Source organism: Saccostrea cucullata, unplaced genomic scaffold (assembly GCF_032062105.1).
Source record: "Saccostrea cucullata isolate Sc308-1 unplaced genomic scaffold, CSIRO_AGI_Scuc_v1 ctg938, whole genome shotgun sequence".
NCBI lineage: Eukaryota > Metazoa > Mollusca > Bivalvia > Ostreida > Ostreidae > Saccostrea > Saccostrea cuccullata.
In genome coordinates, this window is record NW_026931372.1 from 332,274 (window position 1) to 348,565 (window position 16,292).

The window sequence follows — 16,292 nt, forward strand, 5'->3', positions numbered from 1 at the left end:
GTGAAGTACTACATGGTACTAGCATTTAAAAAAAATAACCATGGTTTGCATACATCATTAAAGGTGAACATACAAAGGATGATAATAATAAGTGTTATGATTAATGAAAGCACATGACTATAAACTTTCTATCAGGTGTTCACATGAACGTTACAGTTTGTTTTTACTCCATTTGTTCAACATCCCTCCTCTGTACAGTGCATTGTCTCTGTGAATTCCTTCTGACTCGGTACTCTTCAGTCATGAATAATATTTCTATCTCCTCCAGGGATTTATTTTTAGTCTCCGGCAGCAGGCAAAAAAGTGTAATCATTCCAACAAACGAAATTCCTGAATACAGGAAAAATGTACCTGGAAATTGAATTCGATATTATTTTCAGTAGTCTTTCAGTGGCTTAAAAAGTCGTACAAATACATAATTAAATGCATTAAGTGCTTTACATACAGTATGTAATTATCAATTAATGAAACTTTTCTTTACATTTTCCTCTTAAATATCTTAATTTGTTCCTCAAAGTAATATTTCACTATTACAATTATGTATACAATTTTACCATAAGGAGTGATGGCTTCAAGAAGTGTCAAAAATGAAAACGAGACTCCCAGATTCGCCACCCAGTTGACTGCTGTTGCTATGGAAATTCCTGTTCCTCTCGCCCATAACGGGTAAATCTCTGAATTTATTGTCCAGGGATTTGGACCAAGTCCTGTAATATGAAAGGCAAATTTTATTAGTATAATACATCTGGTAAATATGAAGGTCCAATCACCAACGATTCAAGAGTTATGGTCAAGGTTAATGTTTTCTAAAAGTGGTTCAAACGCCAAGGTCAAAGGTCAAAATATATTCATTTTACGTAGGTGAAGACCTTGTCATCCGAAATGCACATGCAACTGTTCTAAAAGTTATGGCAAAGGTTAAAGATTTTCAAAAGTGGGTCAAACTCAAAACTATTAATATTCACTGGAAGGTCTTGTCACAAGAAATATACTTGTGAAATCTCAGACGCATAATGCTTACTTTTCAAAGTAATAACCAAGGTTAAAGTTTTTAATGGGTCAAACTATAAGGTCGAGGTAAAAAGGACAAAAATGCATATACCCATGGGGAGAACATATCTGGATACAATATGATGAAATATGAAAGCTCTAGCACCACTGTTTGAATGTTATGACTGAGGTTTAATTAATTTGAAAAAAATTTATGCAAAAGTTGGTCAAACTTCAGTCAAGAGGTTAGATATGTTGGTATCTCTCTGAAGAGGTCAGATATAAGGAAGGCCTTTTCACAATGAAAACACATGTGAAAAATGAAAGCCATAGGTGCAACCAATTTAAAGTTAAAGGCAAAGTTAAAGTTTTTGCAGACCAACTGAACAGACGGACAGGGCAAAAACAATATATCCCCGAATTGGCTTTGATTACAGGTTAACTTTTAAACATACGGATACTAATATATCACCTGGCGCGAACGACATGACAAAAAGTGCAAGTCCCAGAACGGCCATCCATGAGTAATCCGTTGGACAGAAGTCATTGGCCCAGCCATAGTGTTTGGTGTGGTAGTTAGTCTGGTTACACAGAGACTCATTGTAATGAGTAGAGGAATTCACTCCGGGATCGGCATACCGCTCCGGATTATCCTTGTTCACGTGGAGGCAGAATCCAGACGTGTCTGGGTGATCCTTCTCCCAACAGAAGCCGCAGTTGTCATCCTTTATGCAAGTACTACATGATCTGAAATACCAGCAGATAAATTTTATGTTTGTTAGAAGGACAATAATTATTTCAAAGAGGACCAAGGGCCTTAACAGTCATCCGAGTGTAATGTACAAGTTTTGTTCCCCTTCACCCATTGATGATATAATCATGGTTCTGAGGTTCATTGAAGGAACTTAAAATGCTCAAGTTTACGATGGATACAACTGACGAAAAGGACGAATAGCAATATATAGGTCACCAAAGTAACTCAGGTAAACTTAGAATAGACACATGGTTGTAATACTGAAAATAATTGTTGATCATATTGCAATACATCGTCAGCGAATTGATATGATATGTATAGAATCCGGATATGCATGAAACGTATTTTGGAATTTATCGTAAAAAAATGTATATACTAAAACACGAAAAAAGTTACCATGGACCCCCCTGTAAAACGATGACCCCCCCCCCCCACCCCTGGTAAAGGGGAATACCGATGAATTAAACGATGGCGCCATGACAAGTTCAATGCGAAAGCGCGATGATGATGATGACGGTTGAGCGTTCTAGTGAACAAATGAACAGTTGCTTTACCTGATCGTTCCATGCACCATCGTCATTGCATCAACTCGCCATCGCTAAATACATGTCATCGCATCATCGTCATTGCATTATCATTCTATAGCTTGATCTATCGATCAACCCAAACCTTGAAGGAGTGATGAAGCGAAAGTGAACTACATATTCCTATCTGGATTCCATAGATTGAAGAGTGAACTATTGATCACGTGTGACTTTCCAACTATAAAATGGTTCAAAAGTAAAAGAAGTTGATTTTGTATGACTTTCCAATTATAAAATGTTTCAAAAGTAAAAGGTATACTGTGTTTTGACAAAATGCACATGTATCTATTACAGTTGAAAACTGTAAAATGATAATTACAGATACTTGGTGTGACAGATGGACGAATTGTCAAGATGGTGAGCAATAGTTGGAGAATGTTTATCTGAAAACCAAAATCCAAGTCCCAGAACAATCAATGCCACGATGATTCCTGACAAAGAAAAAATATTCTCATACTGTACATGTATATGAATTCACCTGTTTGGTAGTTTGTCTCATAAAAAGAACGTAAAAGATGAAAAATTCGTGAAAATTTTTCTGGAAACTTTCTTGAAAAGAGCAGTGTGATTAAATATATAACGCGTCACGTGATTTTGCAGCAAGTATGCAGCAATCTTACAGGAAACATTTTTACACCATGCAAATGAATTTTGCTGTGTGTCTATTTTTCAAAGAAACCTTGCTGCACACTTACAGCCAACATTGCTGCAAGCCTGTTGCCTACATTGCTGCTAGCTGCAAGTTTGCAGAAAACATTCCTTGACCATAATTCATACAGAGAAACCATTTGTTTCAAATGATGTAAGTTTCTGAAGTGTTGATAATTTTATGATCTTTATATTGCTTGACAATGTTCCCATCCTATTCAAAATCAAAGTGTATTTAACAAGAGGTAATCAGGTGTACATATTAAAGTGTAATATAAAATGTTTATTTCTGACATAAACAGAAAATTAAAGAATATTTGCATATGGTTTTATTTATAAAGCATATTCTTCTTTTTTTTTTTTTTTAAAAGAAAACCGTTTTTAACAGACTGCCTCCTACATGTTTTGGTGATTTGACTTGTTTACTGCTCTTGGGAACTTTCTTACATTCAATTTTTTAAATGTTTCCTGCGAATTACTGCCAAAAACAAATTGGTGTGCATATGTTTCTTGCAATGTCCCTGAAAACATGGTGAGTTCATGCAAAGGCTGTCTTAATTCCTGTTGTGTTTACCGCAAATTTGCAATTAATGACATTCATCAGAAAATTGTCCCTCTTTACCTACCAATAAAGCTGGCAAGAGTGAGAATTCGTCGACCCGCCCTCTCCACTGCGTAGATGCCAATAAAAGTGAACAGGAAGTTAACCGCAAACGGAATACAAACCAACCAGATAGCTAGATCTGAAGGAAATCCAGACATTCGCAAAATAGTCCCACTGTAGTAACTAAAATCCAAAAAAAAATAATTAAAAGCTAAAGCAGTTTTTATTATACGTACATAACTACATATGTTACATGTAGCTGCTACAAAAGACAATTCTTGGCAGTTTGAGGAATAGACATTTTTTTTAAAAGTTTGTTGGTATCCTAGACGCTACAACTCGTGCTTGAATAATTAGAACTGGTACTTTAGATTTCTACTGTAAAACAACTATTATTCATGGTTTGTCGGTTTGAAATCGAACTGCAAATTTAAGATTAATTTTCTAAGCTGGGGAATTATTTTACAGAAATACTCAATGTAATTAATAGTCCGTGGCGAGCTATATTCGCGAGTATAGGAAAGGTCGCAAAAGGAGAGAATTTTTTTCGAATGCGATTGAGGTTACTATATAGTAGTTGATTCATCCTTGATTGGAACAACGAACTCATTTAGCAGTTGAAAGGCCATGGTGAATATCTAAATAATAACAATTTATATACAATGTTCTTTATTTATAGCTTGTTTAAGCTTTCCAAAAATAAAAGACTAGTACTCGTATTCCTACATGACAGTGTTGATTCCACTGAGTTGTCCAAACAGTTGTAGTAGACATCCCACCAACAAGGCGCGTCTGACCGGTTGGGTCTTCCAGATCAACAGGAAGGCTTGAAAGAAGTCTGTTGTATAATGAAGAGAATAAATAGGTCAATAATTCTGAAACATTGATGAGAGCTTCAGCTTATGGAACATTTTGTTAAAATCCGTAACTCATTTTTACATGTGCTGTAAATCGATCACCTTTTATTCGCGAGAACTTTATTTTCGTATAATTCTCGCGAAAATTTCATTCTCGCGTGTACTGTAAACAAGGTTATATTTTCGCCCTTTTCACATTTTTTGAAACAAGTGTGCCCCGTTTTAAATTTTCCCAGAGAGATTTCTGTTGAAGAAATTATACTGTTTTTATGCTATATTCGTCCCATTTTAAAAATTCGCTCACTTAAATTCTGATGAGGGTGAAAGGGGCGAAAATAAAACGGGGCGAAACTTTCTCTATACACAGTATGGCATGTATAAATGTTTTTACAAAAACTTCTTGTTTCGAAAATTTTGTTTGGCTTATAAATATCAAATGATATCTCGCAAAAATAAGGCATCGCGAAAATACATTGTTCTACAGTATTCCTTTACTTCGCCATTTTCTGCTTCATAGACTGCGTACTATCTGCTGTATGTAGAAGTTTTTGATTTATAGTCCCACCAATTTTATTCATGGAATGCTGGTATATTTTTGAACGTCCTGAATTGAAAGTCATAGGCAATGGTACTGGTGATGCAGAAATTTTCTTTCATTATTTTATATATACTCACTATATTTGTTTTCCTCTTCCATTTCTCTCACAGATTGTTGAATATGATTAAGTTCAAGGGTCACGTCCCCTGATCCACGTATTCTTTCTAGGGCGGATCTTGCTTCTTTTTCGCGTCTTTTGGCAATCAACCATCGAGGACTTTCGGGAAGGAAGAAGAATCCAAAAAACTGAATCACACTGGGCACAGCGGCTAGTCCCAACATGTACCTTAAAATATTGTAGGCTTTAGAAGGAAATTTTAAATAATATACAGTACTTACTCGATTTCTATTTTCATACGAAATGAAGATCAGACGTTAAGTTTTGTTAAATACTACGTACAATACATTGTGCTGGGATTTAAGCCTATAAGAACAAATACCTGAATAAAACTTTAAAAGGAAAGAGTGAAAATGAAATATTTCTCGTGATTATTTTTGTACTTTTTGTGCATTTTAAATTTAAACCTTAGTAAGTTATACATGTACATGCGGCACCGTAAACTGCGACTATGTAGATACGAATAAACATTCAAAGTTGAACTAAGAGATTGGTAACTGTACAATCATGTACCTCCATCCGTTTTCTTTATCAGTACTGAAAGCTCCAGCCACAATACTGGACAGAAGAATCCCTATAGTGATGAAAAGCTGGTTCATTGTAACCAGAGATCCCCGGATATTCGTTGGTGCGGCTTCAGCAATGTAAACAGGTACAGACATAGAAGCAAACCCTGTAGTATACCAATATATCAAAATATATACAAAGTTCTCAATATTAGTGATAAAATAACTACACGTTTATAGATTTAATATGATTTTCCTTAGTGGTTTGGTGTAAAATAAATAACGTAAAAGGAATAATAAATGCAAATTGAGTTTTTGAAATAATGCCAAGGGAAATTGTTTATCAATTTGGTCATATTGTATGCATTTTTTCTTATAATCATACCGGTATCTTTTTTACGTAATATGTGATTACTGATTATGTACATTTATCTATTTCTAGTTCACGTGTACGACTTTTAGGTGCAGAGAATATACATGTACTTGAAAAAATAATAATAACAAAAAATAATCAGCGGATTTTTATCTAATTTGAATGGCATATTCTATCAAATTAGAAAAATGTACATTCATTTTAAACGTTACATAACTTATATAGTGTAAATGTTATTGTTCGGTACCAAGATGAATTTAGAATGAGTATTTAAAAAGGATGATCTGAAATCCTCTATAAAGTACTCGTATGTCAGGATTAATCCCCTCTAACCATTTTAATTTTAGTTTTTTTAAATAACTTTTTATTCACAATTTTTCGAATCAAGTCATACATGTTGTTTGAAATTTACATTTTTAGAAAAAAAAAAATAATTTTTTTGCCTTTACTAGTATATCAAGGGAATTTGATAAAGGATTTTAGACTTGTAGCAAGTTATTTGAGAAATGCTTGCACAAAGCTCTCTTTTTTTTACTACTAAATTTATTTTTACCTATTCCTGCTCCAACTATAAGTCTTCCAACGAGCAAAACCTCTTTCGTATCAGTGGGTGAAACTGCCATAACCACCGCGCCAACAGTGAACACGAAGCTGGCGAGCATAATCACCACTTTTCTGCCTAGCTTGTCTACCAGAGTTCCTGAAATAAGAGCAAAAATGGCGGCGGCTCCAATGGTGGCGCTGACGATTGCTTCCTGCCATACAGACGACAACTGGAAGTCATCCTTGATCAACAACATGGATCCGGAGACTATTCCAGTATCATATCCAAAGAGGAGTCCACCCAGTGCCGCCATACAAGTCAGAAATATAACGAAACATTTCGAATCTGATTGATTTATGAGAGGTGTTGACTCAACTTCCATGTCGAATAACTATACGACACTTTTACAAACAAGCCTTTGTATATATCTCTTTTTGAAAATATTAAATCCTCTTTGAATACCTAAAACATTTATGTTACATCCCAAAGTACAATTAGTGTTCTCCTCCGATAATTTACTTGTGCTTTGATTTTTACATCTATATACGCTGATAAAAATCAAATTTATAAATCTTGTGACTGAACAAAAACTCCCATCTTATCACGTGATTCAGCGCTCACCTTTTTGCATTTGGAAGAACTAAAACGATTTTCTTTGTGATGATTTCCACTTTAGCATGTTAATACTAAGATATATAGAAGCAATTTGGGTCATTTTTTTTAATTAAAGAATTTTTTTTTTTTTTTGCGAAAGTATCGGTCGTGGATGTATATATGGAACATACCAGGACGTCGAGTTTGGATCCCCCTTTTTATAATTTTATTTATTTATTATAATTTATTTATTTAGTGGGTTTTTTTTTTTGGGGGGGGGTATCGTTGGTTTTTGTTGTTGTTGTTGTTGTTGTTTTTCTTTTTTTTACGTATAGAATACAATAATGCATTTTTTTCAATACATATTTTGCAAGCTCCTTATTTTTAGCCGTAACGTCAACCAAACGTTTTAGGAATGCTTACTCCTCCTAGGCACCTAATCCTTATACTGGAATTTCCAGGGGGTCCTTGTGTGTGTCCTCTTCAAAGAGTTTTCATTGTTTAAAGATTTGTAGCGTCTCCATATGAGTGAAAAATTCTCGAGAGAGACGTTAAACAACATACAATCAATCAATCAATTCAATAGGACACCCCTTCTACAGTTTTAGTTTGATTGCAATTAATCTTTCCAAAAAAGAGACTAAAGTATAATTATCCTCTTCAAAGATTTTTCATTGTTTAAAGATTTTAATCACATCGATTACAGGACGTTTTCTTTATCCTTTCTCTTTCATTGTACATAAATAAAAGTCCCCTGTCATCTTCTACTTGTAATTCTCTCTTTCCAGTGAGTGAGTCTATCGACTCATTTCTGTGGCCATACACCACTGATGCCCTAATCGGACCATCAGTTTTACACGTACTTACCATAATATACTACGTAGATATAAAATATTACCGTATTGATAAATTTTGCTTTTAAATAAACACCACTTATCCTTTTGTACTATAGTATTGATTGTATATATTTCCGGGAGTAAAACGGGTATTCAGACATTGGTGTTTAAAATCGTTCTTGTAACACCAGGGACATACCGGTATATACTATATGCACTAGTATATAGGTCTCTGGTAACACTATAAAAGACGGGCGTTAGTTTTTGATCATTTTAGCCATCAGCCACTAAGCATCGTTTTTGAAAGTGGGGGGGGGGGGGTTAGCCAGAGAATTTTTTTTTTACTTACCTGAGTAAGTTGACAAGCAAAAAAAAAAAAATGAAAAAAAAGAAAAGTTGCCTAAGTCGAAATTCCTATTTCGGGGGATGGGGGTGGGTTAGAGGCCAATTTTTTACAGTACCATTTTTTTTTACATGTATACTACGTTTTTCTTAGATAACATAAAGTTGGGGGGGGGGGGCAACCCCACTTTTTTTCCAACATTACTTATACTATAGGAAAGGTCCCTTGAAAGCTGGTGCCCCCCCCCCCCCCCTCCGAAATAGAATTTTCGATTTTGGCAGTTTTCTTTCCCCCACCCCCTTTTTTTGTTTTTGCTTGTCAACTTATTCAGGCAGGGACCTATATTAGTACATAGGTCCCTGATTCAGGTAAGTAAAAAAATTTTCTCTGTCTGCCCCCCCCTCCCCCCACTTTCAAAAACGATGCTACGTGGCTGATTTTAAAACTAGTATACTATAGGTCATTGACATAAACTATATGATGTAGTTACAGTTCGTGCATGCTAAATTTATGGAATGGCATCATTTTTAACAATATTGAAAACCGCGCGCGCTCTCTCACTGCATTCTTGCACCCATATAAGGACACACCAGATTGAAAATCCTGCATAAAATCAATTATCATTTGTTTGTGCTAGTTTAACTCGGTTTTATTTAATCTCTGTAAGTGTACATATCGCAAATTATATGCCCCTGCATCTTATCTTGAAGGCTTTGTTAACCTCTTTAGAAGTTTAAATATCCATCGGGCTCGGAGAAGGAATTCCGATAGGTGCACTGTGCAGCCGCTTTCAGCTTTGTTTAGAGGAGTAAAAGATACCTTTTTCATCATGCCGTCCCTTGGATACTGGAAAATTAGAGGGGTAAATTAAATTCATAATCTGAAATTAGTTTTCATACAAAATGAAGTAAAACGTACGCAGGTCAACTTGCAAGTGCGCGATGCACCTTTGATTATCAGCAAGTTACGTAATATGCTATCGTGCCGGTAGTTTTATTATGAAGTAACCCCGTCAGTGTGCGTTTTGAAAATATTTTAAGTAAAAAAACCATAAGCTTTGCCAAAAATCTGATCTTTTGACCAAATTATGAAAATAAAAACCCTCTGCCTTTTTGTGAGACCGACGGTGTATACCCTTAATCGCCACCAAGCTTATTGGGTCCATGATTATGTTCCTACAACATGTACAATGGTCTAACTTTATAGAGTGAAAACTGCAGATTTTCTTCTTGATTATTGAACATGTCTATGCATTAGACTTACTTTTTCCTATTTCTCTTAATTTCAGCTTGCACAACCTATTAGATTGTTGTTAAATTATGTTGGAGAAGAATTTGATGATGTCCAGTATGAGCAGGGCGATGGTTTGTAACCTCATCTTAGTTTTAATGCGATATTTAGCTTCAATAAAAAAAAAAAAGTTCAAACAAGTCTGTTGAGTCTTATTTCAAAGTTTATAAATCAAGTTTTGAGTGAACTGAACATGAACTTAATATTTTTTTTCTGATAATTTCAGCACCAGAGTACAGCCGGGATGCCTGGTTGTCTGTTAAAGACACGCTAGGACTAGCTTTTCCTAATGTGAGTATATAGTGTTTTTTTTCACATTTGCTTGTCTTTATTCAATCGGTTGAATTTTTTTTGGGGGGGGGGAATACATACCCATAACTGAGAATAATATAAAGAAAATACATGATGACAGATGATGTACATGTATGTGGTATAAAACTCGGTTATAAAGAAGTCACTGGGACCTATGGAATTCTTTCACTATATATGTAATCCGTTATATCCGTATAATGAATTTGTGAAATATATACAGCTGGGGATCCAAGATAACTTCGCTATATCCGAAAATTCACAAAATCTGTGTTCGTGTGAATCAAGTTTTACTGTATACAGTGAAAACTGTCTAATCCCTTATCATGCAGTCACACTGTGAATTTTGACCTTAAATTTCTTTCCTATTTCACCATTTTCTCATGTGTTTTACACTGTGCAATCTGACACCCTGTCTATTCCGACACAAAATTTGTCTCCCAGTGCAGGTCTGATAAAACAGGTCTCACTGTATATATCAAATAGTCGCCGAGACCCTCATTTGCCATTAATAATGATATGGGTCCAATCCTTGAGTGAATTTCTAAAATATAAAAGACAAATGATTTATTTACTATGTTTCAGCTTCCATACTACATTGATGGGGACATCAAAATCACCCAGAGTAACACAATCCTTAGGTACATTGGGGATAAGCACAATCTCTGTAAGTAAAGTACACGTCTTATAATAAATCAAGGTAAAGAATTCAAGAAATTACTGTAAAACTTGTTTAATTTGGATGTTATGCATTCCGAAATCTTGTTTAGCATGATTTACCATAATTTTTTAGTTCCTTTCAATAAGTTCTATCTTAATTTTTTGAGATCTTGGCTAATATGATGTTATTTTTTAAGTCCCTTTCAATAAGTTCTATCTTAAATTGTTTAAAATCTTGGCTAATCCAAAATGTTGTCTTATCTGACCAATTTCTGTGGAATCATTGGGGTCTGCATTTGACAAGTTTTACTGTATAATAGCATATGTCTGTTCATTACATAAAGTAAAGATTCATAGAAGCTGAAATTCTAGTCCCTTTTGCAAAATGTCACGCATGCTAAAACAGTTGGGCTGTTTTGTAAATAAGTTTATATTATCCTTAGTGGGTAAGCTCGTCCAAAGACTTGATTACAATTTTTTCTGTTTTAATTACTACACTGGGTAAGCTAGCCCCCAACATTTATTACAATTTTTCTGCTTTGATAACAGTGGGTAAGTCTGCCCATGAGAAAGTGGACTGTGATATGATGGTAGAGAATGCTATGGACTTCAGGAACGGGGTCGTACGACTGTGTTACAACAGGGACTATGTGAGTAATATTTAACAATTTAAATTGAATTGATAAGCAGAGAATAAACATTTTATTTTACAATTTTATACATCTGTCATTTTTAGGAATAAATATTTGAGAAAGCTAAAAATCAATGACAGTTATTCTTTTCCTTTTATATTCATTAAAGTGATTTAATTATTCTATAAACATGATAAAGGCTTGTACAATTATATTTAGATGTGTTTAAATAATGTACCTGGTAAAACATACATATTAGTCAAACTTGGATATCTAAAAGACTGATATCTCAAATACCTTATTCCTCTGATATCTCGAAGTATGTTTTTCCTTGCCCCATCAAATTGAATATGAGTATATATATGTAGATTTAATAGATTGATCATGGTTTGACTGTATGTATCTAACACAGCCTAGAACCATGTCAAAATGTGTTTGACATTAAGAATAATAAATTTATTAACATTTAATGTAAGGAATAATGGACATATTATAGCATTATTGGCTGACCTAAAGTTTTTGTCCCACTTTAAAATACCATATAATAGGGATTATATGATACAGTGTACCGTAAAATATGTATTTTATGAATTTATATGAATACAAATCTCTTTCATTTCTCTTTTGTACAGGAGAAGCTTAAAGAAGATTACTTTAACAATGTCAAGGACAAACTCAAATCGTTCGAATCATTCCTCGGAAGTAAACCTTGGTTTGCTGGAGAAAATGTAAGTGATCCCACTGTATGAGTGATTGAAGTGGTTGCAAAAAGAGTTGCCTCTCTTTATGTTGATTCTAAAATTATTTTATTAATAACTTCATTGTTTTGAAATGAAAAGCTTTTAAAAAAAAATTTTAAGCAATGTTCATTTACATATCGATTTGTTTATGTACATAACATGAACACATTTTACAGGAAAAGAATTACATTTCACAATGCAGAAACAAACGTTATTAAAGTTTCTTTTGTGAAAAATTACAATGTTTATAAAGGTGCATTTTAGTGTGAAAGATTTCCAAAAGTCTGAAAGTTTCGGTAATATCATCTAACTTTCAGATAACGATCTGCGACTTCCCTATGTACGAGCTGTTGGACCAACACAAACTGATGAAGCCAGGAATTTTGGACGACTTCCCGAACCTCGTCAAGTTCACCGAGAGGTTCGAGGCTCTCCCGAAAATCAAGGCCTACATGGCGTCGGACAAATTCATGAGGAGACCTGTCAACAACAAAGTCGCAGGATTCAAGTGATATTTCTGTTTCTATTGACTAACCGTAGATTTATAGCGACGTAGTAATGCACTGCATTGGATTCATTATAACCAGTAGTAAGCCATAAATCAGAAATATTTGTTCTGTTTGACACAGAAATAAGTATTTTAGTCCTTTTGCACATTATATACGGAAACAAAATAATAGGTGCTATGTAGTTGTTACTTTTTATTTTCCAAATTTTTTTGTTTTGATAAAGGTTGTAATTTGAAGTATTTAGTACAAGGAATGCCTCTTAATTACTTTTCTAATCAGTACTTGAAAAAGGTTGTTGCATTTACTGATTTGTTATATAATTTTCTGACAATTATTTTGAATTTATACTAATTTTATGTTTCAAACATACACAGTTTACAGTTTACCTTTAATCCACTAATATTTGTTTAATGAGAAATAACCTTTGCTGGTATGAATTTTAATTTTTGAGTGATCCTGTTTGTTAAATGCATGAAAATAAGACATTTTCCATGGACACCATTATTATTGTCTTGTCAGTTTCAGAGTGCTAAAAATTCTCAGTACAGAATACCATTAAACCTGAAAAAGTGTGGTGAAGGGTAATGAAAAGTTTTCAGGACCAGTTTAATTAATCATTAAATAAACAATCCCGTCTTCCATGAATTTTGTCTTGTCATTCATTACTTTAATACTAAGCAGTGAAATGAATGAATCAACTGAAGCACTTCTGGCAAGTCAACGCAATTTGAAGCTCCAATATTCAGATGAATGCAGTTGTACAATATTTATTGGAACTTCTACAGTTAAACATATATAGCATTGTAGAAAATTGCAGCAGCATTATAAAACTCGCACATAAGACAATTAAGATGAAGTCTATATGACTGTAGACAAGATAGAAGGCATCTGGTAGTTGTGCTGGAATAAGTTATATGTTGACCGTACTACTGTTGGGTCGAGTGCATTTGTTTAATTTATATTTACTTAAAATAAAACTTAAAATCTGCCCTTTAACAGTTCAAACTGAACAAGGATTCGTCAAATGAATTCATTCCATAATAACGAGTGTTGACCAGGGTATCATTTGTTTTTCAACTTTGAGATTGGTTGTTGGTGACTGCGATTTTATTTTTTATTATCGACAGACGACCACGGGGGAATCTATGAAATATTTATTGTTGTGTTACATGTGTTAGAAAGGGCACCTGGAGGAAAAGGAAGCTGATTTATCCCACCTCGGATTTTTAGGAAAGGAGATAAAGTAACACTGTTGTGTGTAAGGGTGTGTGTGTGCTAGTTTGTAACACTGTTGTGTGTAAGGGTGTGTGTGTGTGCTAGTTTGTAACACTGTTGTGTGTAAGGGTGTGTGTGTGTGCTAGTTTGTAACACTGTTGTGTGTAAGGGTGTGTGTGTGTGCTAGTTTGTAACACTGTTGTGTGTAAGGGTGTGTGCTAGTTTGTCCTTGTGCAAAACTGAAGTGTTATGATTTGCATCAGGATCAATGTCGAATGCTTTCTTGATTTTTAGACATGAACTTTGCGAGGGTATTTTCCTGTTGTGTGTAAGGGTGTGTGTGTGTGCTAGTTTGTCTTTGTGCAAAACGGAAGTGTTATGATTTGCATCAGGCTCAATAATAATTTTATCTTAAACATTGATCTTTATATCTAGTGGAAAACAGTCTACCACTATACGTGCACTACGAACATGAACATTAAACTGCCTTTCCTTGCAAATTAATTATTTACATCATTAAAAAAGAAGACTACAATACAAATAAACTGTCAATAAATGCGTCCCAATCTGTTACTAATTGATACTAAGAAGCGCAATCAATAGCATCGATCATGTTGATATAGTTTTCTGTATGATGCACCGTGACTATAGGTTGATGATGGAAAGACTTGTTTGTAGTTACATTGTCTGAAATAAGGAAACGTGGGTGAAGGATATTACATGTAGTTAATAAGGATAAAGGATATCAATTGTGGAAATCGTAAGTAAATAAATTTTTATGTAAAACTTTCAATTAAATTATTTAATTCCCATATGAGTTGTTACTTACTCATTATTAGACATTAACATCCTCTCTAGATGTGAGTTTTAAGCACACGTACATAATGAAAATATAACTACATTGCGTAACATAATCAAACTTTTTTTTAAATAAAAAACGTCACTAAGTCCGAGGGATCTTGACTCAACTGTACTTGTATGTGTATTGCCTGTCCCAAATTAAATTTTTAGTATATACAACAGATGTAAACTGTCAGTATGACTATATTCCATACCTCAGATATTTATATTATATGATGTCAAGATTGTATATTAGTTTCTGACCGCAGAACAATTATAGGCAAAGAAGCAATAGAACAAGACTGTACTGGGATAAGGTATGTGGGCAAGTAGAAAAAATGACTGTTTTTACGTAGATTACTGGAATTCAGAAAAATTCATTGAAGATTGAGGCTTATGATCAAATTGGGAAAAAAGGACCAGTAAGCATATGATAGTAGGCAAAAACATTAATTAACATATAAACAATGTTAACTTTTGCACGTGCGGTTTTGAGAGCATCTGCATGGATTGTGTATATTGTCATGGTTACAGAAGGATAAGCACTTCATTCAGCTTCTAAGAATAGATTTTTCTCATACTTTGTAAGACTACTGTATAGGTGCACTTAGTATCCATATAGATATTTACATGAAATATATCTGCCTTGTAAGATCTTGGAAATAGACTAGTTTTGTATAAAGGTGCACTATAGCATACATGAAATATACCTGCCTTGTAAGATCTATGGAAATTTAGATTTACACAACAATTACATAAACAAAGTAACCCAACCCCCCCCCCCCCAAAAAAAAATCCTAAAGCAACATCAAATGAGGTGGCACAACAATATGTACACTGAGGGTAAGCTCAATATGTCACCAGCACCAATATGTATTTCAGGCTGCTGGACAATATGCGTTGATAGACGACAGTATGTGCAGTGAGGATAGGTATATGTACCTACGAGGGCTGTTCAATAAATAATGTCCTGGATGCTCGGAAAGAAGCAAAAGACGCTTTTCAATGCTTTAGTCTTTATGATTTAACTTATTAATCTCTTTTAATTCAAACACAAGTCCGTAACATTGTTTATCCAATTTCTAGGCGAGCTGGAAAATGAAATGAATGGTATTATATGAGGTCGAATATTGTTAATGTGTCCTATAATATATAAGCTTATAAAACACAACCGATTTTTTTGTAAAAAACTTATCAAATTGGCTGAATACAAATTTGAACAACAATACCACTAATATTTAAGAAAATTGCATATAAATCTGTCTTTGTGCTCTTGCAATTCTTTGCTCTTGTCAGACCTTCGCTGTTTTTATCAAGTACATCTTATGGTTAATTTTGTTTTGAGTGTTTTAAGCAATAGGTTCAACTTCCATTATCTTTTTTTAAGCAATAGATTCAACTTCCATTATTTGTTTGAATATTAAACAAACGTGGATAACCACAAACACAGTCAGTTAGCTTTTTTTTTAACCGTCAAACCTTAAAAACAGTGCCGAAATAATGTCTATTAAATTTGCTATGTGTCTTAAAGTCAATGATACATACGGATTTCCATTTCACACCCTGTATGAATCCGTATTTAGGTCACTAACTGACTGTGTACCATTCATTTATAATAATACCCTTGTTTTGCTTATCACAATGAAACTGAAAAGACATATGTAAACTAATAATACTTAATGTCAAATGATATCTTTATGATAGAAGAAGAGTACAGGTCAGGTAGTCATCCTGTGGGATGTACAGTC

The 16,292-nt window shown here is 34.0% G+C and overlaps 2 protein-coding genes across 2 annotated transcripts; one reads left to right on the forward strand and one right to left on the reverse strand.

Moving 5' to 3' along the window:
* Positions 1–22: 22 nt before the first annotated feature.
* LOC134232370 (proton myo-inositol cotransporter-like) lies at positions 23–7,099 on the reverse strand. Its single transcript, XM_062714317.1, has 9 exons — positions 6,586–7,099; positions 5,667–5,826; positions 5,113–5,321; positions 4,307–4,418; positions 3,603–3,763; positions 2,648–2,759; positions 1,463–1,737; positions 555–707; positions 23–351 (listed from the first exon to the last, which is right to left on the reverse strand). Exons 1-9 carry the CDS (start codon positions 6,956–6,958, stop codon positions 164–166), a joined length of 1,743 nt encoding a protein of 580 aa, XP_062570301.1. The 5' UTR covers positions 6,959–7,099; the 3' UTR covers positions 23–163.
* Positions 7,100–9,014: 1,915 nt separating this feature from the next.
* LOC134232371 (glutathione S-transferase Y1-like) lies at positions 9,015–13,134 on the forward strand. Its single transcript, XM_062714318.1, has 7 exons — positions 9,015–9,211; positions 9,638–9,713; positions 9,866–9,930; positions 10,534–10,615; positions 11,158–11,258; positions 11,873–11,968; positions 12,298–13,134. Exons 1-7 carry the CDS (start codon positions 9,179–9,181, stop codon positions 12,490–12,492), a joined length of 648 nt encoding a protein of 215 aa, XP_062570302.1. The 5' UTR covers positions 9,015–9,178; the 3' UTR covers positions 12,493–13,134.
* Positions 13,135–16,292: the final 3,158 nt, after the last annotated feature.

What these genes read in the sequence shown, in the direction of transcription:
- LOC134232370 (XM_062714317.1), bottom strand. Translation starts at nt 6,958, where the DNA reads ATGGAAGTTGAGTCAACACCTCTCATAAATCAATCAGATTCGAAATGT. An exon ending in GATAAAGAAAACGGATGGAG is followed by an intron (nt 5,322 to 5,666) that starts GTACATGATTGT and finishes CAATATTTTAAG; the next exon opens with GTACATGTTGGGACTAGCCG. An exon ending in TGTCATGTCGTTCGCGCCAG is followed by an intron (nt 708 to 1,462) that starts GTGATATATTAG and finishes TTCATATTACAG; the next exon opens with GACTTGGTCCAAATCCCTGG.
- LOC134232371 (XM_062714318.1), top strand. Translation starts at nt 9,179, where the DNA reads ATGCCGTCCCTTGGATACTGGAAAATTAGAGGG. An exon ending in CCAGTATGAGCAGGGCGATG is followed by an intron (nt 9,714 to 9,865) that starts GTTTGTAACCTC and finishes TGATAATTTCAG; the next exon opens with CACCAGAGTACAGCCGGGAT. An exon ending in TGTGTTACAACAGGGACTAT is followed by an intron (nt 11,259 to 11,872) that starts GTGAGTAATATT and finishes TCTTTTGTACAG; the next exon opens with GAGAAGCTTAAAGAAGATTA.